The following is a 25,012-nucleotide window of genomic DNA, read 5'->3' as shown; positions in this document are numbered from 1 at the left end:
CTTTAGACTAAGCCCCTGTGCACAGGCATGAATAGTAACCACTCGCTCTTCAAGACAAATCTACAGAATGAGAAGTGTGGTAAAAATCCAGGAAAGGTTAAAAGCTGATCCTTGACAATTAACTCCATGAGCTGCTCATAATTGCCAATAAGATCTTAAAACCTGTTTACCACCCGATTGTGCTTTCCCTTTAGCTTTCATACAAGCATTTCAGAGGATGTCTGCATCAATATACTATACTGTGGATTTATAAGTATGCATATTTTGTTCTGAGTGAATGTCTTCTAAGCAAAGAGAACTCCCAAGCCTAGCGCATGCAATCTATTAATCAATCATCACCCAGCTTGGACAAAAAAAGGTACATCTGCAATTTGTCCGAAGAGGAGTATTGGTTTCCCACACGGACTTGATCAATCTGAACCAGATCACCCGTATTCATTCTGATCTACTGTATGAGCAGAAATGGTGCACTGCAGCTTTTGACAAATGCATATGAAAGAAGCAGAATTCTAGGATGCAGCAGTGTTTCAGTAATTTATTTAGTAAGGAAAACACTTTGCCACCTCACAGCAAAAGTGTGGTGGTCTAGCATCACACATACATGTACAGTGGTCATTCATCCAGCAGGAGCCAGTGAAACAAGACACAATGTAGGTGAGAATCATTGCTGGCACTGAAAAGCCTTCTTTTCAACAGGGAAAAACCTCCCAAAGTGTACTGTTCAGCTCTGAGAAACAAAAAATGCTTTAAAAAAAATATTTAATAGCGTCATGCAGCAGTGCGTTGAAAAAAAAAAAAACATTTTTAAATAACAGATATTGGCACACCTGTGGCAAATCGATGAGCAGTGTCCCTGATCAGGTTTTGAAAATCTGCTGCTTGAACTGTGTTTTAATCATCTTTAAATCGCTCTCAAGTCATAAGGACTATATAAAACATCTGAAGCTGGGTGAAGAAAAACAAAAAATGAATGCTGAAAAATTAAACATTAAAGACTATTTAGAATTTTCACATTTCTGCATTTTTTTTTAATACCATCTTTGATTTAACTCTAGTTGCAGCACTCCTGAAAATGCTACTGCTTCTCATGAATCAAGTTTTGTTTCACAATGAAGTCTCAAAATTAAATCTTAATATTACATAGCCAATTTTCAATAGACTATTTACTGTATATTGAAATGTCTTAATAAATAAATTTGAGTAGTTTTCCCCACTAATGCTTTCTTCTTTTAGTGTCCATCTTAACCCATCACTAGACCTTGCTATAAAAATGCTTTTAAATGACTGCGGTTTCTGTTCTGTTTCAATTAGTAAACAATTCAGAAGCACCTAAAACAAAGACAAAACCCAGCATTTTCAGTCAAAACCTACACTGCAGCTTTTCTTAGAGGTGTAAAATATTTTAATGATGTAGTTTCTATTCAATACAATATTGCAATCAAAAATGCAGCACACAAATACAAATCTATATCCTTAGGGGATATAATCAAGTCCTTAGGGGGAACAGGAAAAAACATAAGCAAATATCAAATGTATAAAAAAGTGAAAAAATCATTTACATAAAAATATAGCTTTATATATACACGCTCAGAAACAAATCCTTATGTACTCCAATACAAATCTGCGCATTTCAAGCTTTTCCTTCGTCTTTATTGCACAGTTCAAAGAAAAGTGCAAAATGTGCCAGACTGACCCCAGCTAGTGTTTCTGACAACACATTAGTGAAGATCAGAGGGAGCTTTCATTTGGTCAGAACTTAGATTATTTCCAAACCTTACAGCTCTGTTGAGAACAGTTTAGTGTTCTATTAAATAAAGAAACAGAACCTGCCAAGTCAGTGGACCATATTTAAATTACACAGCCAAAAAATTGGAGATACAAGTTTTCCCCAATATTAAGCTATATAATCTTGTTTTACTAGCTACATTTCCTCTTGCTGTAAAATAGCTTCAGATATTGGTAGGAATTCCCACTTGAATATATTTTTACTGAAAAAAAAAAACTCCAACTACTCTAAAGCTAAAGCTAAACTGGCTTGATAGTTATAAAAGTTACAAAAAAAAACACCTGCAATTCTTGCATCAAGAAAGCAAAACAGCACGTTGTGAATTGTGTATAGTGTTGTGCTTTCATACGAGGAGTGCAATGTAAATGGATAAGCAGGTTATTACAACCAGCTCACTGAAGAATCCTTTGTAGCTGTCCAGCCTTTTATATGTCCAAATTCCTCTTACAAAATAGCTCAGCGACTCATTTTGTCACACATTCTCCGCACATTCTTCTTGACACTTTCGGAGTCCAAAACCAGTCACTATACGGCTAGTCCCATCTCAAGACATCCAGAAGACCGGACTGCGTATGAACATATGTACAATTCAGTGTTTAAAGCTCAGCAGACAAGAGTCCTCAGTATTTGAAAAGATTGATAAAACCCTGTGGAGAGACAGGAATGCAGCAGCTTTCCGTGTTGTAGGCTATGCAGGGGTGGTTTGTGTCCTGAAAACAGAAGAAAGGAACAAGGTCATGGATCAAGCCATGGCAATGAACAACGTTCTGCAACATAACCAGCCTCAGGTTTCACTGTATCCAAGTAAAGAGGATCAGAGACACGAGAGAGACTGTCCACATTGGGAAAACACTGAAGTAATTACCAAAAATATAAATTTGAAAACTATAAAGTCAGTGAATCATATTCCGAAACAGTTAAGACTCATCTCCATCCAGTTTGGCAAAGCCGAGGTATGTTTAAAACACTATGTGGGAGGACTGTTCCCTTAAAACTCCAGCATTTCCAGGACACTATAATATAGCTTCAGCATCAGACCAGGATGATACTAGAATACATTACTCTGAAAAGAAATTCAAATTTTCATATTTATCACAAAAAAGATTCTTCAACAATAACAGATTATAGGCTTTAAATTACTATATATGTACACAGTATACACACACACGAGTGAATTTAGGATTTCACCGGTCTGACGTCAGAACATTTGTCTGCCAAAGCGATTAGCAGAAGAGAACGTCCTGGTTACTCAGACCCTGCCGACAAGAGTATGCAGTGGCACGACACCAGTCTGGTACTGTCTTTTACCTTCCAGAAGAGGATGTGGCAGTGTGTGCAGAACTGCAGGGTGTCGCTGTACTGCTCCTTGCGGGGATAGCACCTCGACAGCTTGAAATACATCTTCTTCCAGTCTAGGTGGCCCTTATCAGACATTATCAAACGTTTTCGGATCTAGAGGCGAGAAGAAGAAAAAAAGAAAAACTTCATCGGACTGCAACATTGCACGCAGAAGAAAGCAAGGATCATTCTTGAGATCATATCTTATTAGTTAAGATATTTGACTTATCTAGAAAACTAGAGAATCGAAGAGGGGAGATATTGTTCACATTACTACACAAGATGTGTTCCTAAATAGCCTTTAAAGATCGTCTGATGGCTTTATCCCAGCCAGTGCATGTATTTTTCCCCCACCCCAAGATAACACCGCCGTTTCCAGAAATGTGTAGTTAAAGAGTTTCAACGCGCGCGTCACAAGCTCACCTGGCGGTCGGAAAAGTGGTAGTGGCACAGCTTCTTCCACAGCAGCCGGTCCTCGCTCAGTACATTCAGCTCCGGACACACCTGGCCCAGGCTCACCAAGTCTCTGCCGTCAGAGAGCCGCTGCATGATGTTCAGTTGCAGGCATGTGGGGAGGTCCGTCAGAGTCATGCCGTTCAAAGATGGCTGCCGAGACGGAAAGGTTTCATGTTCAGTGGTGGCATTTAAGGTTTGGCTGAGAAAACAGCAGTGTTATCCAGCTGTTTTGTAAAATAAACTAAAAAAAATGGTCTGACGTTAAAGCAGGCTAAGAAAAACATTATCCCATACATTTTTTTCTGTGGTCCTGACTGGATCTGTTAAATTATTTAGTAAATCCATCCCAAAAAAAAAAAAGTAGTCACTCCTCCACATAAGTCCAGGAAACATGAAGATGCAGTCAGTACGATTATCTTCTATTTATTCAAGCGTGTGCTGTATTATCTAGTCTCCCCATTGCTCTCACCCTGGTAATCTGTATGTTGTTGAGCTGCTGCTGCCAGTGAAGGATGTTTTCCATGCGATGGACCCAGATGTTGATGTTTCCCACAAGCACCGACTTGCCCATGTCCTGCACCAGGCTACACAGGGACATGTACAGCGTCTGCAGCAAGTCCTTGATAGATCGGATGTTCTGCTGATCTTCCAGCACTGTAGCAGAAATCATTCCAGTCAGCACGGTTGTGCAATTTTTTTTACAAGCAAAGTTTTTGCAGAATCCAGTTAGCATCACATGCTTTAGAAAAGCTTTTTCCTAGAACAGAAAATCTCCGTACACTCCATTTCACACAGAGGTCGCTTTTTCACATATACATGTTCATCTTCTGAGCCCTCTTTGCTCGGATCTTTTCTAGCATCCCTCCCTCTTCCCCATCTTCACCCTTGCAGCTGCCTCCCTGGTTTATTCCTCACAAATCATTAACGCCAAACACTACAGTAATAATTGTGCTATCCCTTGACATTCGTCATCTTGTTATCTTAGGTAGAATTGGACCCAACTACTGAATTATACAAACTCATGAGACCAAAACAAATTGATATGAGCCAACTGTGCTATACTGTAAATACAAAGGGATGCTGGAAAAATTCAAATGCTGGGCTGTTTAAATAAAGACATTTCAAGTAAATTGGTGAGAGTGCAATAACCAGGCACAAGGAGTAGGTTCATAACAACACTGAAAGTTCTGAGACCAGTCCAGCGGCTGAGAACATTTACAAAACGCAGCTCATCTCCTGCGCTGGCCCAGTGTGCGAGGCAGAATTGGCGCCTGCTTGTCAGGTATTTGAAACAGTGCCAGATGGGGAACCAGTGAAGGAAGCTAAGAGCAACACTGGAACACACTGATGTTGACTTGTTTTTTTCCTGTCAGAATCTTCCACATCTCAGCTTTTGAGGTTCACACTATGTCAAAGAGATAACATTAATCAAGTACTTCTTGGCAGCCTATGCTTTGCCAGAGTATTCCTGTGTGCATCTAGTGAAAACCCACCATCAAGTACTTGGCTTTGTAACTTTTGATTTGTAAGTACACTGAAGTTTTGACAATTCTGGCCTAAGCGTCTTTTAGTATTTGAAGAAAAAACAAACACATCCCACACTGCAGCCAAGTCGGGAATTTGCAAGTCATTGTTATTATACTTAAACTGCATTTACGCCGAGCATGGAATCAGTAGCACTAACGGAGAAAAAAAATACTTTAAAGAAGCTACCGAGTCATTTTAAACCTTTAGGTTTGGTAGAAATGTTTACACTTGCTGTTCACATGATGGAACTAAATGTGCGAAGTGTCTTGCGCATTTTGGCAGAATAACCCTGCTCTACAGTCCTGGTCTACGAGTAGGATAAAAACCATTTCCAAACAACCTTATTCTTTGTTTAGTTAAGGGAACATTTAGTTTACACTACAATTGAGACCCATGTTTGCTCACGAATGACAGTCATTCTTTCCACTGAAGACAATTATAAAATTCCTTGGAGCTGAAAGTGGCCCAGCAATGTTTTGCCAGTCTCTTAACGGGCCTGCTTCTTAATGTTAAGTCATCCAACGGCTTTATCTGCCAAGCCCCGAGAGACCAGAGCCAGCTCAGCTCTCACCTTTCTGCACGACTTTCTCCAGAATGTTCATGTAGTTCTTCTGAGCAACTCCGCTCAGTGACGTCAGCTGGGATTTCGCAATCAACTCCAGCAGCTAGAAAATGAGACATAAATATAATCCTGTCAGCTTTCCAGACGCTCTGTTCTCCCATCAGTTAAGTCTTGCTGTGCTGCCCTGCAAAAATAAGGTTTTATTTTCAAAGCTAAAACCGGGTCTGGACAGCTTCTGAAGCATAAACTGTTTAAACTAGGTTACCATAGAAAAACCAAGAGGTGCATATTTTCAATATTTACGTGGAGATAGCAATATGGTATTTATTCTTTCCACATAAGTTTTTTATTTTCTGCCACTGCTTATATTTGTAGATCAAATCGAGCATTCTTGATACTCAAATGTAAGCCACTATGTAGTAATTAATTTCTTTTAAGTCATTTCCAACCAAACTTTTAATTGGCTTAAGCATTCAAGGGTTACATAAAATAAAGGATTTTATGTAGATCCAAAACTTTCAAAAGCACATATTAAAAAAAAAAACTACTGCTTTAATCATTTATTATAAGAGGTTGCTTCTGATTTGCATAAATCCCACCTAATGTATTATCGCCAGAGATCCATAATGATTTCTTAAACCTTATTTTCTACATAATACAATTTCAAAAGAGAATCTTAAAAACCAGAGGCTGGTTTAGAAGAAACACTCATTTGCACTCTTTGATGCTCAACTTTGATGCTCTGATTGCCTATTAACTCATATGTTCAAATGAGATCTCTCTTAAAAAGAAACCAGTATATGAGCTTAACCCTGAACATATAATGGTTCTAGGAAATGCTGAAGAAGCAAGCTTGTGGCAGAACCTATGCCGAACACAGTACCCATTAAGAATGAGGCTAGTGCTTTAAGGCACAGCGACCGAATGTGCATAGAAGCCAGTGTCAGGTGATAAGGAATAGCTCCCAGGAGGTCACTTTGTGTTAGCACAGCGGTCTGAGTCAGGCATGACTGGCATGTAACTGTTGAGCCCCTGACTCTTCATCCTGCACAGTGACATCATGGAGAAACTGTGCTTCTGCCACTTGGCTTGTCGCTCAGTGCTGCTCTGGACATGTGATTATTATCAGCACCCCTGTAAAATAGCCCCTGAGAGTCAAATTAAGTGCCTTCATTCTTTTTCTGCAAGGAGTCTAACAGGAGCAGCTGCTTTCTGCTCTCTCAGTCTCTTTACCTTTTATTTATTTAGTAATTTTTTTCAATTTCCCCCAACATATTACTTTCTCACAAATACATTTAGAGACTAAGTTATTAGGTCTCAGAAAGTACTCTATTCAGTAGAAGGCAATACACAGGATATCTTCTTCAATCAATAGTTCACTTTCCAGGCCTTGAACTTGATAAATGCACTGAAATTTCATGTTTTCAAACTGAGTCACGATGCGCATGTCAACACAAGTGGGAGAATCTCTCCTTAACACGTCCAGGCCAGTTCTCTGGCAGGTGTTTTTTTTTTTCTTTTTTCATAATAACCAGTGCTTGGAATAAGCAATTTCATTTAGCTGCATTGTGAGCAAACAGGGCACTTTTAAATGAACATACAACACTTCGTTAATCCAAAGTTGTTTCTTTAGATGCATCTCGATTTTAAAAAAAATAAATCACTTGTTACCGATACCCCACAGCCTAACTGCACTGAGAAATCATATACTTCCTCCATCGGCATTCAAAACGCCCTGGCACGGCAGACTGAATTAATGAAATCAGAAGACTGGATTGGAATGCCTCTGCTACTCACAGAGGCTGTGAATCATTTGACTTGCTGGTTCAGTTTCACAAACACCATTCTCAGCTCCCAGCCCAGCAGTTAATGCAGGTGCAGACTGCTAACGGGCTAGAATAACTACCTCTTGTTGATCCTCTGTCTGACGCAATGACCTTTCTATACTTCAGAAAGAAAGGCCCACTTAAAAATAGACCCACGCTATTTGTTTTAGAAAGCAGTATAGTTTGTTTTTTTTTTGCAAGAAGGAAAGTTCTCGATTCTTCTCTGATTAAGCAGTGTGGAATTCTGCTGTGGGCTGGAGATTGGGAGACAACTGCTCAGCTTGCACAGAAGGACAGTGCAGGTCAATGTGCAGGGCAGTATGAGAAGAGCAGTGCTAAACATCGTCACCTGGAAGATTTTCACCTCATCTAGTCATGTCCTGTAGGTTTACAGTCACGTGCCCCATTCCACAGACAGTCACATAATTATAGTACAGATAAGTATAGGCTCTCCAGACTAGCCCTCAAAGAGTCTACACACCACTGAAAAGAGACCCTCTGGTTTGGCTCTCTTACTTAAAGACTGGTGATAAGACCCCTCCATGACACACAGAGAGAGAGAGAAAACGTTTTTGTCTTCTGTGACTTGAGCTGAAACTGAAACTGCATGTTCCAAGATCCAAGCAGCCTCAGACTGTTCTAGACTAGGAGATCCCCATGAAATCAGATTGCCTGACTAGCTAAATTCGCAAAGTACAGGGCATTAGCTGGTGTCTTGGACCTGAACTTACCCTCACCACATAATTAAATCGTCTGGAATCCATGATTGCGCTGGAAAAGTCCAGCCGGTTGAAGGCTTCTCCCAGAGTACAGTAGCCATGGCGCTGGGAACAGACATAAAAAAAAAAAATCAATCAATCTCAACCTTATTAAAAGATGTAAACTGTATAATACCTCAGTGCATTGAGACTTTACCTCTTTTGTACTTCCTTTATGAACATGTATCCATTTATCCCGATAGAAATCTGTCGGGGAAATGAAAATTCCATTAAAGACATCCTTGTCTGACAGAATTCCATATGCACAGTTCTCGTTTTAGAGCTCAAAGAATGTTACAACACCACCACACTTACAAGGAATCTTGGTGTTGTTGTTCAGGAGGTCTTTCTTCCTCTTCTTTGCGGCCACGTCACAATTCATAGCAAGGAAGAGGTTTTCTTTGTAAAATTCCTCGTCTTTGCAGTAACTGGAAGAAACCATGCAGAAAATGAAATTGTTCACCAATTTAGCTTACGCTGAGTTCCATGCAGGTAGCCTAAAGGCACACCTGCATTTAAAAGGACAGTAATTCATTCAGTGGCTAAATGCTATATTCAGTTTTGATTCACTTCCATGTGATCTTAGGGGTCATACGGGCTTTCTGTTACAGATGGCACAGGTCAGATGATGCGCTTTGCTTGCTGAAAGGAAAGGCTGAAACATTTATCCATCAGCTGATGACAGACCATTCAAAAAAGGCCGAACTGAAATCAATACTGGGATTAGAACCAGGCGAGAATGTCTCACATCCAGTCACTTATTTTTCCCCAAGGAAAACATTTGCTTTTACTCTGGTCATGCGAAATGCAATACACTCCAAGCATGACTTGCAATTCGAAAGGCAGCTCATCCGACACAGAGGTTGCATACAGTAAGAGGCTGGACTCTTCATTGCAGTTTGTATGAAAACAGAGGTGTAAAAGTATGGCAAGGACTGTCATATCATTCTTGACAGCATCCACTTTCCTAACAAAGTCCTGTTCCCATCGCTAATCCATGAAGTCTTTTATTTCTGGATACACTTGTTTTGAAACATACTGTATACCCAACAGATGTCTATTAATCCCATCTGCTACACTATTTATAGGACGGTGATTAATGTTTTGCGAAACACTGCCTAAACGTACAATACACAAGAGCTCTGCGATTTACAGCGTTATTGTCACTTGAAGCCAAACTCCAAGGAATGGAAAACAGGAACAGCTGAGGACTGCTTAACATCACTCAAACGCTGCTCGTTTCTATTGCTTTTAGGACCTAGGTTGAAACACAATATTCATACCACCAATCAAAACAGTTAAACCGTTTTCTTCAGCTTGGAAGTGTCGCTTTGGCAGAACTGATACAAGGCGCAAGGCTGGCGTCAATGATGGATGTTAAAACACAGCACGGTGGTAGAACAGCCTGATGCATCCTAACATCTTCCGTTATTAAATCCATCACTTTGATATTAGTCATGTTGTCACTCCGACGTTCAAATAAGACGAACCGGGACATTCTAGTAGGAGTTTTTTTGGCAAGGGAGTCTATAAACCCCTGTGTTTATCCAGCCCCCTTTGTTTTCTCATAAGTTAGAGCAGCCAGAGTATTGCATTTTGATTACGACTCTTTTGTGCTATACAAGACTTTCAGTCAGATGCGTTACCCTTAGCCTCTCTCGAGATTCAGGGGGTCCATTAAAAAAAAACAATTCACTAACCTCTCCAATTCAGCAACATTGTTATTTGTCTCGTCTGAGGTTTTCTTCCAGCCGTCGTCAGTTTTAACCCAGCTCTGCCCAGGCGATCTCCAATCCTGTCCTAAGAAAGGCATAGTCGAAATAGCCCCGAAATGAAAACAACAACAACAAAAAAAAAACAGTCCAAGATTTAGAATTCAAATACTTTTTTTTTCCCTCTTCAGCTTTTTTTTTTCTTTTCTCCCTTTCCTGCTGTCTGTGTTGTGATTATCCCGGAGCGGTGCTAGCGCAGTTGTATTTATATCAGCCCTCGAAGTTACCGGAAATGTTTGCGCGGCCGCCCCCTCTGGACAGACTTTCGCAGCACGTGGCTTTGTTTATCATCTTGTTCTTGGTTGCAAAACTTCACGGGCAGCGCTATCGCTTTACGGTCAAAGTGTACAGCGTTCACCTGCCTTTGAACATCAACCTCTGGTGTTTCCAAACGAATCAGGCAGTCGTGAAAATTGAATTACTGTTGTGGCAAGCTAATGCGTATCTTTGACTAGCACTAGCACCACACTGACCTTTTTGTAAGTATCTGGTGGTTTTTTTGTGTGTGCTTGTTTCGGTAGTTCTTGGGATCCCTCTCCACTTCATCCCAACAAGAAGTTAAAAATAAGTTTGGCTCTTTCTCGGGGTTATGCCCAAATGTTTTCCATCACCCCGTTACCGCGTCGATATGTTATTGCTGAAGGGTTGTTTTGATTTTGTTTCGTGGAGGCGAGGTACAGACGGCTCTCAAGATACCGAATATATTATTGTGTTGTGGAAGCCAAGAGTAAAAGCAGAAATGTTTTCTGCTGATGACTTTAGAAAACTGAAATCTGTAAACGCACGATGAACAAGGACAAAACTTCAGAAAAACAACACTGGTGCCAGTCCGGCACTGAGAAAGAAGGCAGTAGGATATCTACAGTATAATAATTCTGTTTACTTTGCTATTGTATTTCACTCACCACCTTTGACCCACAGAACATAAAGCAATATACTGTAAGACTATGTACAAATCTACTTCTCATAACTGAAAAGCATTAGGAAAAAAAAACATTACTGCCACAAAATGGCCACAGAATTCTTCATAAAATCTGTGACATCAACGGATGAGCGAAGGACATTGTTTTCATGGCCTTCAACACTGCTGTAACGGAACACCATGGGGTATGGCCTGACTGCTCTGTCTGGTTGTGGGCCCACAGAGTCATGGTGTGGCCATCCTAGCTTTCTGGGAAAGGGGAAGAAAGGTGTGTGTGCTCTGAAGTGTCAGCCCAAGGTAATCTTACATTTCACCTTGTCCAACGACAGGAAATTCTGAGCACTAAATCAACAGCATTTCAGGGGTGAGCTGGCTACAGACCAAGGTCTGAGCCACAGCGAGTGCAATATGTAATATTTCCCTTAGGATTCTTCAGGACTTCGCCTGAAACATATCTGTATTTCCTCACCTAATTCTCCTGTTACAGACGCACAAGCTGTTGGCTTGCACAGCAAAATAAAATATTCCATTTCCTGATTTAAAGCCCTGTTCGGGGATCAGGGGATACAGGCCACCCTACAAATCGACCAGAAAAAAAGACAGAAACGTGCCCTCTTGAAAAACGCTGGTTTTTGTTCTCTAAAACATGAGATGGTCGGTACAGTGACGCCTTGGTTGGCATTCTTGCCTCATAGCACTGGGGCCCTGGGTTTAGTTCCGGGCTGGGGTACTGTTTGTGTGGAGTTTGTATATTCTCCCTGTGTCCAAAGATATACAGGCAGGTTCATTGGCTCCTGGGAGAACTGTCCCTGGTGTGAGTGCATGCTGTGTGTCCAGTGATGGACTGGCGTCCCGTCCAGGGTGTATCCTGCCTTGCGCCCGTTGCTTGTTGGGATAGGCTCTAACTCTCCAACGACCCTGAATTGGATAACGCGGTTAGAAAATGAATGGATGATGCGCTCTATCTGTTTACTTAACAAGGTCAGATGGGAGTACTTATCCACATTTTTATAGTTCATGTCTTTTGTGTTTTTCTTTGATTTTTATTCTGTCTCCCGGTTAGATCAAGGCTATTCCGTATTTGCGTCAGATGAATGAAGAGTGAGGGGGAACGTCCTGCTCTGACACTCAGAATCATCTGTGTGACTGCCTGGAGACACTCAGGCAAAGACTGGTGTAATTATGCCCGTGACATTTAATGTTTGGATTTTATTTTGTGTTTAGAATTAAGGAACGGAATATCACTTTGATCTCTCAGTCAGGCAACAGCATTCCTAAAAGTGTGAATGGAAACTACACTTTTTTTCTTAATTATTGACTGAATGTTTCTCAGGGGAAATGAGTATAAGAAATACACTTTTCGCACGGATTTTAGGGTACCACAGTGCAGTCATGGAGAGGATGCCTGGTTGTGAGGCATTGTGAGAATGAAATGATTTACCTCCTGACATATTGTGCTTTTTCTGGGTATGTGCTGTGCCAGGATTCACTAATGCTTGTCATCTTTCGAAGATGAAGGACTTTCATGTACTTTGCAGTGTGGCTTCAGATTCTGTCCTGATATCAGGATTAGCTGACTGCTATTTTCTTAATAATAATAATAATAATAATAATAATAATAATAATAATAATAATAATAATAATAATTGCTTACATTTATATAGCGCTTTTCTGGACACTCCACTCAAAGCGCTTTACAGGCAATGGGGACTCCCCTCCACCACCACCAATGTGCAGCATCCACCTGGATGATGCGACGGCAGCTATAGTGCGCCAGAACGCTCACCACACATCAGCAATCAGTGGGGAGGAGAGCAGAGTAATTAAGCCAATTTATAGAGCGGGATTGTTAGGAGGCTATGATTGATAAAGGCCGATGGGAAAATTGGCCAGGACGCCGGGGTACACCCCTACTCTTTTCGAGAAACACCCTGGGATTTTTAATGATCACAGAGAGTCAGGACCTCGGTTTTACGTCTCATCCGAAGGACAGACTTGGCTAACATGATCCACTTGCATTCTCTGGCCTCCCCGACCTCATGTCCCTACCGAACAAGAGTTGTGACACAAGCTAATTAAAGAAAGCTGTTCACTAATTAAAAGCATGATTTTTACTTTGCTGACATGGGATGCAATTTCTCCTTTGCTTATCATGCAGGCCGCTTCTCTATCTCTGTGTTATCGTCGGGACAGTTCTTGCAGTGTGACTCTGTGAAATTGCATGTGGGAATTTCCTAGTCTGCGTACTGTACTTCTGCCAGCGCTTGGTGTTGGGTAGTAGCTGGATGTCGGAAGAGGCAGTGAGGCACAACTAATCAGAGCTTTAAGTAAAAATAAACACAGTCTCCGAAAATATTCTCACGTCCCCTGTTCCAAGCACATTTTCACATACCTAGCGCATGTCTCTTTATGTTTTTTGTTGTTTCATTGGTCACAGAACAGCTGACAAAACACATGTCACTGCAAAGCCCACCTGTTGCTGTTACTCTGTGTATAATTTCATCATCTGCCCCTCCTCGACTGGACCAGTCCACAGCTCTTGTAACCACATCTGTGAGCCTCTGTGGCAACTCGCACAGCCACATGATGCACATGTGATACAAGCTGCTCCCAGTTTGCTTCCCAAAATAAACTGGGATCACCTATAGCTCTTGACCTCCCCACTCTTTTCTCTTTCATCAGTAGCTTTTGCCACCGATAAGAACGAACTGTCTGTTCAGCGTGGATTCCAAGGAAATGTTGATAAGATACCCATGCTTACTGTACTGTCATCTGAAACTGCTACTGTATGTCCCTAAAGAAGAGTACACTGAGTTATCAACGTGTTTAAAGTACTGACGTTCAAAAACAGTTTGTTTCTGAGTTATCACAAGGCGGGAAACCTCTTTTATTAATATTGTACCCAACCTTCAAATTATATGAATGATGGTTATTGGGTAGATTGGGTTTCTATTGGATAGAAATCAGTTTAGATTAGTCTACAATGATTTATTAGCTCATTTGACTACAGGGTTGATATGACCTCATTGCTAAAGTTGTATTATAGAACATTGTTGTTTGTGTGATAAACAGTCCTTTCCTGTCTAAATATTAGACATTACAGTGGTAACTGCAAAATAAGTGAAAAATGCTCGATAGTGTGCCAAACAAAACAAGGAAATACATTTTAAAACATTTTATGAGCCCTGGGAAGCCAAATAAATCCCCCTTTAGCTATTCTGTGATACCGTTTGTAACTTTAAAACAGGCAGCTCATTTTCTGTCTATTTTTTCAAGTGCACTGAATGTTTTGCTGTGAAAGAAGCAAAACAAATGTTGAAAATATTGACCTTACCAGTCAACTTGAGATGTGAATGATATACTGTACACTTGAGAGTCTGAGTTGAACCAGTTCATACAAACCCCAAACATACAAAATCATGTCTTATGTGGCAGGCAATGTTGTATTTATGTGTTATTGAAAAGCAAAACATTGATTAATTAATGATAATTTACATTGATTGGGGGTAACTGATAGAAGAGTTGAGGTGGCAAAGTGACATAGTAGTTAGCATTTCTACTTTGCAGCACTGGTGCCCTGGATTCAATTCTGTGTGGAGTTTGCATGTTCTCCCATGTTCATGTTCATACTGGGTTTCTCCCAGGTGCTCTGGTTTCCTCTCACAGTCCAAAGACATGCTGGTTGGTTAATTGACTTGTGAGGAAACTGGCGCTGGTGTGAGTGTTTCTGTGTGCCCTGTGGTGGATTGGTGTCCCATCCAGGATGAACCCTGCCTTGCACCTGTTTTTTTGCTGTGATGGGCTCCAGTTCCTCCGTGACCCTGTATTGAACTGTATTCCAGCCCGTCACTGTCGGATAATCCTTTAAACCCCAGAATGTATCAGGTGGCTTTTCCCTGGAGTTATTCCAAAGCAGCAATACCGTTTCTATAACATGGTGACCAAAATTACACACAATATTCAAACCGGGCCTTACTAGATTATTATACAATTCTAGCATAACATCCTTGATTTAAATTCTTTGCCTTTGACTAAGTAGAATGCTGCGCCTTTTTTGCCAGGGTGCAAAATGACGGGGCACTGGTCTGGACACACAATATTGTACTGACAACTGCATGCCCAGGCATGTTGGCCTGTGGTCGGTAGACTGTTTTGTTGTGCCTTTAACCAGCTGAGCTGGGGTCACATGATGAAGCCATGCTATAATGTGATGCACCATTGAACAAGTGGGGGCAAGTATAGCGTCAGTTGAAAGCTGGGGTCTGTGTATTATGATGAAATTGTAGATGATAATAAAGGTAAGGATGCTGAGCTGAGACAGTATAAATATCTGTATACTGATGGTTTTGAAAACATATGAATCGTAAGTGGGACAGTTGTGAAGCTTGGGATTGTGTGCAGCAAGACATTTAAAGTCTAAACAAGCAAATAGGACAATGAAAGTCAGCAGTTAGCACTGGAATAGCTCAGCTGGAATGAAAGCTACAGTAGGAGGCACAAGTGTCCCCAATATAGGGATGGGAACCCCAACACTCCCATATTCCCCTTGTTGTGTTATTCTCTTTTGTTCTATGTGAGATGTAGCCTGAAACATAAAGAAACTAAGAAGATAATAATTGCACCCCAAACAATCAATAAGATAGAAAATTAGGATCCAAATATATTTTATATCCTCTTTATTTCTTTAAATCATAAATAATACAAAAATCTTTTGCAATTATTTATAAAATATATAGGGAAATGATACACACATGTAAATGAATTGAGTTTACAGGGTTGAGATGACACAGGAGTCAGATTTATAGTGTTAAAAACCAGTTGCATATGAAGGAACCCCACAGTCATTGCAACAAAGAGCTCAAGTGGATACATCCTGAAATGTTTCACAATAACAGGTTTAGAGCAGGGTTTGTGCACACCAACAATACAGACGTCAGTGTTTAAACAGCTTTATGATGATGCTTGTGCAGCTTCTCAGAGCAGTGAAATAACAGGTTTCAGGGCTGTTATTGCAGTAATTACAGTACTCTGCCGAAGAGTCGGCAAAACTAAGAACATAAGAAAGATGAGAACAAGAGGACGATCTAGCTCATCTAGATCATCATGGTAAAGGCTATTTGATCCCTAATCCAAGGGTCTCATACGGCAATATCTTGAAAGAAACCACTGTACAACTTGGCTGAGTAGCTTTTTCCATACTCCCACAACCTTTGGTAAAAAGATCTTGTTCCATCTTCCATTTTTCATTTGTGCACCTGGTTCTGTACAGTATACTGAAGTGTGCATTGCATTTAAAACATTTCACATAAATACACATACCAGTTCTGTGCTGATATCAGGCAAACCTTCTTTCTGGAAAACCATTCAGAGACTAACCAAATGTAGCAGAAGTGTTAGACAAAAGCACTGCCTTTACAGGGAGATGAACTAGAACTTTTGATTGCCAGTATGTTCTCAACAAAATGTTGAAACAAAAAACAGACGCACCTTTAGCTGAAGAAAGCTGCCAAACCGGAGGCCACTACCACAGAACTTGGCACACAAAAACAGGAGGAAAGGTCGAAGGCAAGTGACCTGTAGTAGTTGTCACTTGATGATTACAACATGGATATTTTGACTTTATACTTTTGAGGATGTCACTCAGGGCCCATAATACAGCTGCCCAGAATAAGAACAAACCTTCTTCAGTTCTGTGAATAAACTACTTGACAGATTGGATTTTTGTTTTGGAGGTGTGCTAAGAGTAAGAGTACATCATTTGTATTCTAGGTAGTATGTATTGCTTTTGTTATTAAACAGGCATAGAAGTTTAAGAAGTAAAAATGTGCACAGCCTGAAGTTTTTACACACCATTTTCTACAGATAGTAAGAGGCATAAAAGCAAATATGATGGACAGGGAAGAAAAGCAGTGTTATTACAGGCAGAGGCTAGCAGAGATGAATTTGATCCAGGAGATACATTTTTGTCTAAAGTAAATGTGGGACTGCTGGCAAAGAAAACAGGGCAAAGGAATGTATTTTGTTAAAAAGGCTTACTAAATGTTGAAATATTGAATGTTTGTGTCACACAAATTCTGTGTAGTCTAAAAAAAGATATAGTTTGAGGTGCTCAAAGACTACAGCAAAACACTCTGGAATTTGGAAAAAACTTCAAAACTTCAGCTTCAAACATTTAACTATCTATTAAGAAATCAGTTTGATAATAAAGAGATGAGAAGGCTGTACACAGTGCACCCCTTCAACCTGAGGATTAGTTAGTGTGAGATTCAATTCTCAAAAGGATTTCTACAAGTCTGTCACCAAAACCAAAACCTCCCTTCAGAAAGGAACGGGATGTAGAAATAACTCATGAATACGTTTAAATAATTGTACTCTCTCCGGTATATTCTCTCCAGACAATGTGTTACCAATTTCCCAAAGAAAAAAGTATTTTCACTTCAGGCATACAGTACTGTAAATCCGATTGTTTTTACCCCAAGAAAGCAAGGAATTCAGAAGAAAAGAACAGAAAACCCACAAAATACACAAAGGTAAACAGATCTATAAAAAAATGCCAAAATCAAGAAGGAACTAACCAGTTCTGAAAATCAGCTGCTGTTTAATTTTTCAAACAGCCAGTCTACAGGCAGATTTTTTCTATGCAAGAAAAGTTAAGGTGGGTCCCCTTTGTTTGTCACGCAGATCAGTGGAAGGGAGCCATGGTCAAACAGCTTATAAGGCAGTGTTCCTTTGGAGGTCCACAAATCTGTATTGGGGTCATAGGATTCAAAGCAATCAGAGTCCTCTATGACATTGTGATTGTTGATGTAGCGCCCCCCGGTCACATACAGCTTACTGTCGATCACTGTGGCTCCATGGTGCATTCTCCTTTCCCTCATTTGTGCACATTTGACAAATTTGTTTGTTTTAATGTCATAGGCTACCATCCTTCTTGTGTAACCTGTCGAGGAAAAACATAATAGACTATAATAATATAATAATAAAATAATAATATATAATAAAATAATAATAACAAATAATAAAAATAATAGACACAGAAATAAGAGTCAACTGCTCTGATTCTGAACTATTAAACCTATGGCTAAAAACATCATAATTAAGAAAAATAATTCTGAATGGTTCATTCATTTGCATACAGTATATCAGTACTATAAAGACTATGGACAGTGATATTAATGCACAATTACCAAAAAGTATCCTTTACTCAGGTGAAGTTCATTTACACCTTCACTCAATTTAAAAAAATGAAGAATTAAAGTATTTTAAAAGATTTTGTACATGACATAGTTTACCCACACAATTCGAAATCGAAAATGTGAAATTCAGAAATGTTGTCCTTGCACCTCAGTCCACGGCTACAAACCCCTATGCCCACACAGGGCAAAGGAAGAAGAGCAGACAGGCTCCTCCGACCTGCCCCCTCCCTGAGCCGACTTTCTGAGGCCTCACAAGCTCCACAGTGTTGCACACTGGGAAGTCCAGTGCTGATTGGACGAGTCCTTCACTGATGGTACCGCACACCTGTAGGTGCTGCCTGCTGCCTAATCCCATGCCTTACCCTAGTAGCAATGAGCCAGCTGTATGCTGCCATTTGAAGAATGTGAGTCACAGACAAAGACCAGCAAATACTCAAACTCATACTGGAGACAAAAGGATCCTAGAGTTCAGCTTATCTTCAGTTTTGAACAGCTACTATGTGGCACTAAATCTCTGAAAACTCTTTAAGCTACAGTATATCAGTGCAATTTCAGGATTTTCAGAAATACTTTTTTATGTTCAGAAATAATGTGTAAAGAGGTTAAATATCAGGAGGTTGGATTCTGCAGCTGTTTTTGTTATGGATTGTTAGTATATCTTCTATTCACTGGCTTCAATGAAACATCAGTTACTTACCTCCAATTATATAGATTTTGTCTTCAATCACAGCTGCAGGAGCACATACATTCTTCACCATTCTGGTTTCCAGCCTGGACCACATATTTCTAGAAATGTGATAAACCTGTAATGAAAATAAAGAACAAAGCATTGTCTCACAATGGCTTTTTATTACATAACATAACTTCTTTAAAGGGGAACTGCAGTCCCAACTTCTCAGACTGGTTATGAAATCTCAGTAACAAAATAAATTCACTGAAGTTACATTAAAAAAATTACAAATTTGGAATTAAGCACTAAATCGTGAAGTTTGTAAAAGTACTGCAAGTCGCCATGTTGTCGCAAACTTGCATTTGAGTTCCCATGAATTGCAACATGAGGCGGCCCTTCCTGCTCACTAGTCCCTGTAATGACTAATGTGATGCACGAGCGAGTAAGTACAGGTTGTGAAGCACACATTTCGCCTCGCCTAACGGGATCTCGATGCACATCTCAAAATCCAAAGCAATATTTCTGTTGGATTTAAAGAGCTGTATACACAAGTCTGTTTGTTTACAATGTAATAGGGCTGCATCACCTCACCAGACATTCGAAATCATACCTGGGGATTTTGTCTATTTTGTGATGTAAATTGGAGGTTCTGCAAGTCACTATGGACATTTTACTTTTATTGCAGTTTAAAATGTACTCATCAATGCTGATTCTTTCTAACCCTGAAATAAGAAAATAGCATTGCAGCTCCCCTTTAAACTCTGCAGTTTAAACTGTAACAATCAAAAAACATAAGAAAGTTTGCAAAAAAACACGTCATTCAATCAATCTGGTTCATTTTGTATTTAGCAGCCAATCAATCACAGTTTGTGATCTCCGATTCATGCTTTCCTCTCGATTCTGAATATATTGAAAGGGCCCACTTTGTCATTACCTTTGAAGATTTTGAAGACTTGAATCAAGCCCCCCTTGATAGTCTTCTCTGTTCAATGCTAAAAAGATTGAGATCTTCTAGCCTGTCAGCTTCGGACATTTCTTTGAGCTTGAGGTGTGCTTGGCTGCCGTTTAGAAATCAAACGCCGGAGCAACAGGAGCTTTTCTTGGTGAGCAAATGGAATCGTCTCAATACCGTGTGACTTCCCTAACGGCCAGCTCAATAAAAGGTACGTGAGGTAAGCATGCACATAAAGCAATGCCAGAGCAATCGCAACACTTGGAAGTTCTCGCCAATGCATATACTCGTATATCACTGATGGTCCAAGCCAAACCCATCTGGACCCATTATTCAGCTTTTACCTGTATCAGCCTGGCTGGATTCTGCATCACATCTTCTCCCCCAAAGACATAGATCCTTTGGTCAGCAGCTGCCACCGCCGGATGCAGCACAGCTGTGGGCAGGGGGGCCACGACCTCCCAGAGATTGAACATGCTGTTGTATCTCTCCACAGAACTCGAAACCTGCCTGCCCGGCCCGATGCCTCCGAGCACGAAGATGAAGTTCAGATAGGAGACGCTCTGGTGGGCGTAGCGCGGCTTCAGCATGGGGTCCGCCGCCCTCCACTGGTTGGACTTGAGGGAGAAGGTGTAGACGCTGGAGCTGACCGCGCTGTCCCGCCCGTTGACCACCAGGCCACCCAGGACGTAGAGGATGCCGTGCAGGCACGCAAAGGAGGCTTTGTAGAGGCGGAGGGGAAGCTTGGCGAGCCACTGCCAGCGCCGGGTCCTGTCGTCGTACAGCAGGGCCTCCCGGCTCGTCTGCTGATTGTTCTTCCGGCCGGCGACGACCACCAGCATCTCCTGGCAGGCGTAGCGGCGGGGGGCAGCCCACTGGGGCCTCAGCTCCCTCGCGCACTTGGCGCTCACGGAGAACATGAGCCTTCTCACGGACTCGATGATGTCCGTGCAGAGAGGGGAGGCCTGGATGAGCGGGTCGTTGGCGATGAACTGGAAGAGGTAGGTCGGGTGGACGTGCCGCAGCCGCACCTTCTGGAACAGGTTGTGGATGGCGCCCTTCCGGGAGAAGGGGTCGTGGTGGATCCAGGCCAACAGGGTCTCGAAAACCTGCTCCTCTTCCGCGCACAGCCGGTCGTCTCCCAGGTAGCCCTCCAGCTCGGACAAGGAGAGCTCTCGGAAGTCCTCCGAGGCGGTCACGTCCGAGAAGCTGCACACCGCCACCTCCCTCGCCTTCACTCTCAGGCTCTCGCAGTGCAGGATCTCCGACAGCCGGATCATGCTGAGGCAGTTGTCCGGGCTCAGCTGCTCTTGCAGGAATGCGGAGCAGGCGTCGAAAAGCCGGGGGTACTGCAGCATGGACGCTGCCTGCATCAGTGGCAGGACCAGCTCCATAGTGATGGCAATGCAACCTGTGTAGACGTAGTCGATGATACTGCTCAGAACATCTGAAGCAATGCCCCTCATGCTTATCTTGGGCTGTTGGCTCTCTTTGAAATCGCCGCAAAACATGGCCCTAAAATAAGGGCTGCCAGAAACCAGAACAATTCTGTGGCAGGGAATTTCTCGGTCACCTGTACACAGAAGTACGTCAGTGAGGATCCTCTCTTGTCTTAAACCGTCCAGCTGTGAGAGAAGATTAGAAGGGTGCTCTTTATCCTTAAAATGAAATGCCTCTGGTATCATGTTTTCCATTCTGAGGAGGAAAAAAAAAGATAATTGCTTGTGTCACTTAAAGATAAGGGTCCCTTTGCTTATGTTTCAGAATTTCAGGCAGTTGGGTTTCATTTGCCTCAAATATTCTGTTTACTCAAAAAGAAAACCGACCTAAGGCTTACACAGAAGGAGTTGAAATATAATACATTCTTTTATGAGTTGAGGCCAAGTGAGTGTAATCACGGTGCTTTTGTATAACAACATCCATTAAGTGAAGGCACAAGCAGTGCAGTGTTAAATTTTAAATTTTATTTTGGCATTCATATTAAATGTCAAATTCATCATCATGACCTTGCTATTCCTTCCAAGGTCATCTGTTTCCAGGCCTCACACTGGCTTAGCGGTCTGTGAGTCTTTCCCAATTATTCAACTTTCATGCTGTCCTTGAGTGAACAATATCAACACTCTGCTGTCTAGTCCGTCTCTCCTAAATCATCTGAGCACATCTGTCTGACATTTGGCTCAATCACTTCACGTAAGCTGGCTAAATCCTGTTACTTCATGTCTCATCGGTTACTCAAGCCTTTATAAGTTTGTCCTTGAAAGGTCCAGTGTTAAAAGTGAGCATGTCACAGAACTGCTATCACCAGCAGTTTGCTTGTGCTTTATCCCTCTGGGACAGTAATGTAATACAAGACGGGACTAAAACAGTCTCATCTGTATTGTTATTTTTGTATATTCACTATTTTTATTAAAGATTAGCATTTGACTTTTCAGGGATCACTTAATGACGTAAATAAAAGAAGGCGTTAATAACAGGCAATGGTTGTTCCACTCCATTGTTAAACGTCAGGGATATCGTTATCAATTGTGAGAGTTTTATTCTCCTCCCATCTGGTAATAATCATTCCAAGAATTGCGGAATAATGTAACTGTCTGGTGGAGAGATCCAAGATGGCTTCCCTGAGCATGCTCAGTAGGTCTACTGAAGCCACTCTAGTTTCTAACCTGTATATGGCTGTCTTTTTGTAGTTCAACACTTCTCTGGGATTGCATGGTGTTTGCTATTGTGATGATCAATTTAATAACTTCCACACTAGAGCTAGCACACATGGATCGTTAACAGAAAAGTTCTATGTTAAAAGGGTTATTAGATGAATGGGGGATAATGCTTCTTACATTCTTATGTTCTTCATATTCTTCAAGTTATTTAGTTGCAGAAATGAAATGAAAATCATCACATTGTTTGTGCAGTCACACAAGCCCCGGAAATGAATAACAAGAACAACAAATAAATAGAAACCCAGCATGGAATGAATGTGTGTAAAATAAGCAACTCCCTCCACCTACTGGTTGCAGTTCTAACCTGTACCTTCTCAGTTCCTGTAGCTTGTAGATTTTTGTGAATTAAGCTTTAAGATTTCTTTCCTTTACACAGCCTAAAAAAGTCAAATATTGAGTTTTTAATTGTCTGTTGTTTTTATGACATTTACCTCATAAACACACATGCCAGTGAAGTTTTTAATATACAGTACTGTACACATGGGAGACTTGAAATATCCTGTGCTTTATATTGCATGGAAATAGCAGGGGAGCTCGAGTGTCGTTGCTACCAGATGTTCATTTTAGTTTAGTGATACTGCAGCTTACAGTAGCAGATGTATTTCTTCCTTGTTCATGTGTTCATGCTTTGTCTTTTATACAAAAACTGTGGGGAAAACTGAGCGTTGTTCTGCCCTAAAATGTTGGCTGTTTGGGGACGATGAGCTAAAGGAAGTTTACATACACTCAAAGAGTTTCCTAACATGAATATCTTTACTACAGTATGATTTTTTTGTGCCTTAAAAGGAAGCAGTAGAATAATTGGGTAATGCAAACTTTAGGCATTTTTTTCAATTCTTATTTAAACACAAACCACAGAAGGAATCTGGAACCATCCTGAAGGCTGTCCAGACCAATTAACACAGCGCAACAGAGTTCATAGCTATTAATATTCATTATATAATTAGATTTCTCAACAAAGTAAATATACCTGCATTTGCCAATGGAAAAAAATAAATTAAGGAGTGAGTGGAAATTACTGATCAATTCCATGTTCTTACCTAGAAGCCTATCCTACTGCTGAACGTTTTTCGGCACTTGACTAGATATGAAGACACTTTGAGGGACATATTACAAAGCTTTTAGCAGAAAAAAATTGCGTCTGTCACCAACTAAAGGTCTAAAACAAAGCAGCTCCGAGTTTCGTTCAGCTATGCTTGCTCTACACCTCCGATTCGGAAGAGCTTCGTCAGCTTTTACCTGGATCGTCTCCTGGCCTCTCCTTCTCTTCAACACGTCCAGATCTGATTCCACTTGTGGAAAGTTCGTCGGACAAAAGGAAACCACCACCACAACAACAACAACAACAACAACCCCAAAAAACAAAGCACCCAACCACCCTCACATTTTTATGTTAACGTCTGGAGCAGGCCATGCAGAGCGGCCGTGTTTATGAAGAAGGTGCCGCGATGTTTGTGATTAGGGGCCAGGCTCTTACCACGAGGCCACTGTATACATTCCGGCGCTAAGAATACCGCTGCGAGCGCGTGCCAGCGAGGTCACATGACCCCACCCCCTCTTGTTTTTGCGACTGGAACTCGTTGCTCCTCGACAGAAGCTTTCGGTCATGCTTGCCCGTGTTTACAGGGGTATAAACAGACACTCCAGTTATCCGAGGAGCTGGCCTGGGGCTTGGAAACTACGCGGCACTCCCCACCGGCTTTTGCAACTGGGGGGGGGGGTGCAGATTGTCTGTAAACAGAGCCTAAAGTTCAGCGTGAGACGACTGGACAGCTGTGCCAGGCTTGACTGCCCTGGGTTACCTCTTCACAAGAGGCCGGGGGAGGAAGGGGGGGATCTCTGCTCGTTCAGCTGGTATTGCAGGGTAGTGTTCAGGAGGGTTGTGGGTTCAAGTCCCAGATGGGAAGCTGCTGTTGTACCCTTCAGTTAGTTGTTTCATGCTAGGAAAATACCCACCTGTTTAAATGGGCACCGATGTGAGTTGTTTTGGGACAAAACCAAAAGCCAAATAAATTAATTATTGGACTAAACTGGAATATGGGAATACTGAGATGACAAAGATATTAAGACTCCAGATCCCTAGGGGCTATAGTCCTGCAGTTTTACTGATACTGTATGTTTTGTTATTTCACCCAGTTCTTATGCGTCTTTGCTTGACTATAACCTGCGTTTCTCTGGACTCCTAGTAAAAACGGCTTGTGAAGAGATTTCACCACATTCAATAAGAATGATTTATACTGTGCCAGTGATGCAGAAGGATATATCTGATAGGCTTCAGAGCATTTTAGATAGAGATTTCCGTCTAATTTTCATAAGTGTTCTTCACTGCAGTGTTTGCCACAGCTTGAGCATATCAACAAAATAGTCTTGCAGAACATAGAGAGAGAGAGCATTTCCCAGAAAAGCAGACGTGAAAAAACATAAAAATACCCTGTCAATCGATGAAAATGAATTATCGGGACATTTAGGACTATTTTAACTTCAATATATAAATCAATTATCAGAAAAATGTAAATGCCACCAGTAAAAG

The 25,012-nt window shown here is 41.2% G+C and overlaps 3 protein-coding genes across 3 annotated transcripts in view; 1 reads left to right on the top strand and 2 right to left on the bottom strand.

Annotated features, from left to right (window-relative positions):
* Positions 1 to 22,734, top strand: part of prelid3a (PRELI domain containing 3A) — a 34,641-nt gene extending 11,907 nt beyond the window's left edge. The window contains exon 6 of the mRNA XM_088600747.1: positions 20,262 to 22,734. Within this exon, the coding sequence (XP_088456873.1) occupies positions 20,262 to 20,309 (48 nt within the window). The 3' untranslated portion in view covers positions 20,310 to 22,734. The remainder of the gene's footprint in view (positions 1 to 20,261) is intronic.
* Positions 516 to 10,222, bottom strand: fbxo32 (F-box protein 32). Its single transcript, XM_088600743.1, has 9 exons — positions 9,954 to 10,222; positions 8,569 to 8,681; positions 8,411 to 8,460; positions 8,227 to 8,319; positions 5,679 to 5,772; positions 4,050 to 4,234; positions 3,548 to 3,730; positions 3,095 to 3,238; positions 516 to 2,496 (listed from the first exon to the last, which is right to left on the bottom strand). The coding sequence occupies exons 1-9, from the start codon at positions 10,064 to 10,066 to the stop codon at positions 2,407 to 2,409; spliced, it is 1,065 nt and encodes a 354-aa protein (XP_088456869.1). The 5' UTR covers positions 10,067 to 10,222; the 3' UTR covers positions 516 to 2,406.
* Positions 15,607 to 23,958, bottom strand: klhl38a (kelch-like family member 38a). Its single transcript, XM_088600742.1, has 4 exons — positions 23,722 to 23,958; positions 20,110 to 21,460; positions 18,841 to 18,946; positions 15,607 to 17,887 (listed from the first exon to the last, which is right to left on the bottom strand). The coding sequence occupies exons 2-4, from the start codon at positions 21,457 to 21,459 to the stop codon at positions 17,598 to 17,600; spliced, it is 1,746 nt and encodes a 581-aa protein (XP_088456868.1). The 5' UTR covers position 21,460; positions 23,722 to 23,958; the 3' UTR covers positions 15,607 to 17,597.
* Between the last annotated feature and the right edge of the window lie 1,054 nt (positions 23,959 to 25,012).

Source organism: Lepisosteus platostomus, chromosome 12 (genome assembly GCF_059453375.1).
Source record: "Lepisosteus platostomus isolate fLepPlt1 chromosome 12, fLepPlt1.hap1, whole genome shotgun sequence".
In the NCBI taxonomy this organism is placed as follows: domain Eukaryota; kingdom Metazoa; phylum Chordata; class Actinopteri; order Semionotiformes; family Lepisosteidae; genus Lepisosteus; species Lepisosteus platostomus.
Note: the sequence above shows the minus strand (reverse complement) of the source record. Positions and strands in the feature narration are given on the sequence as shown.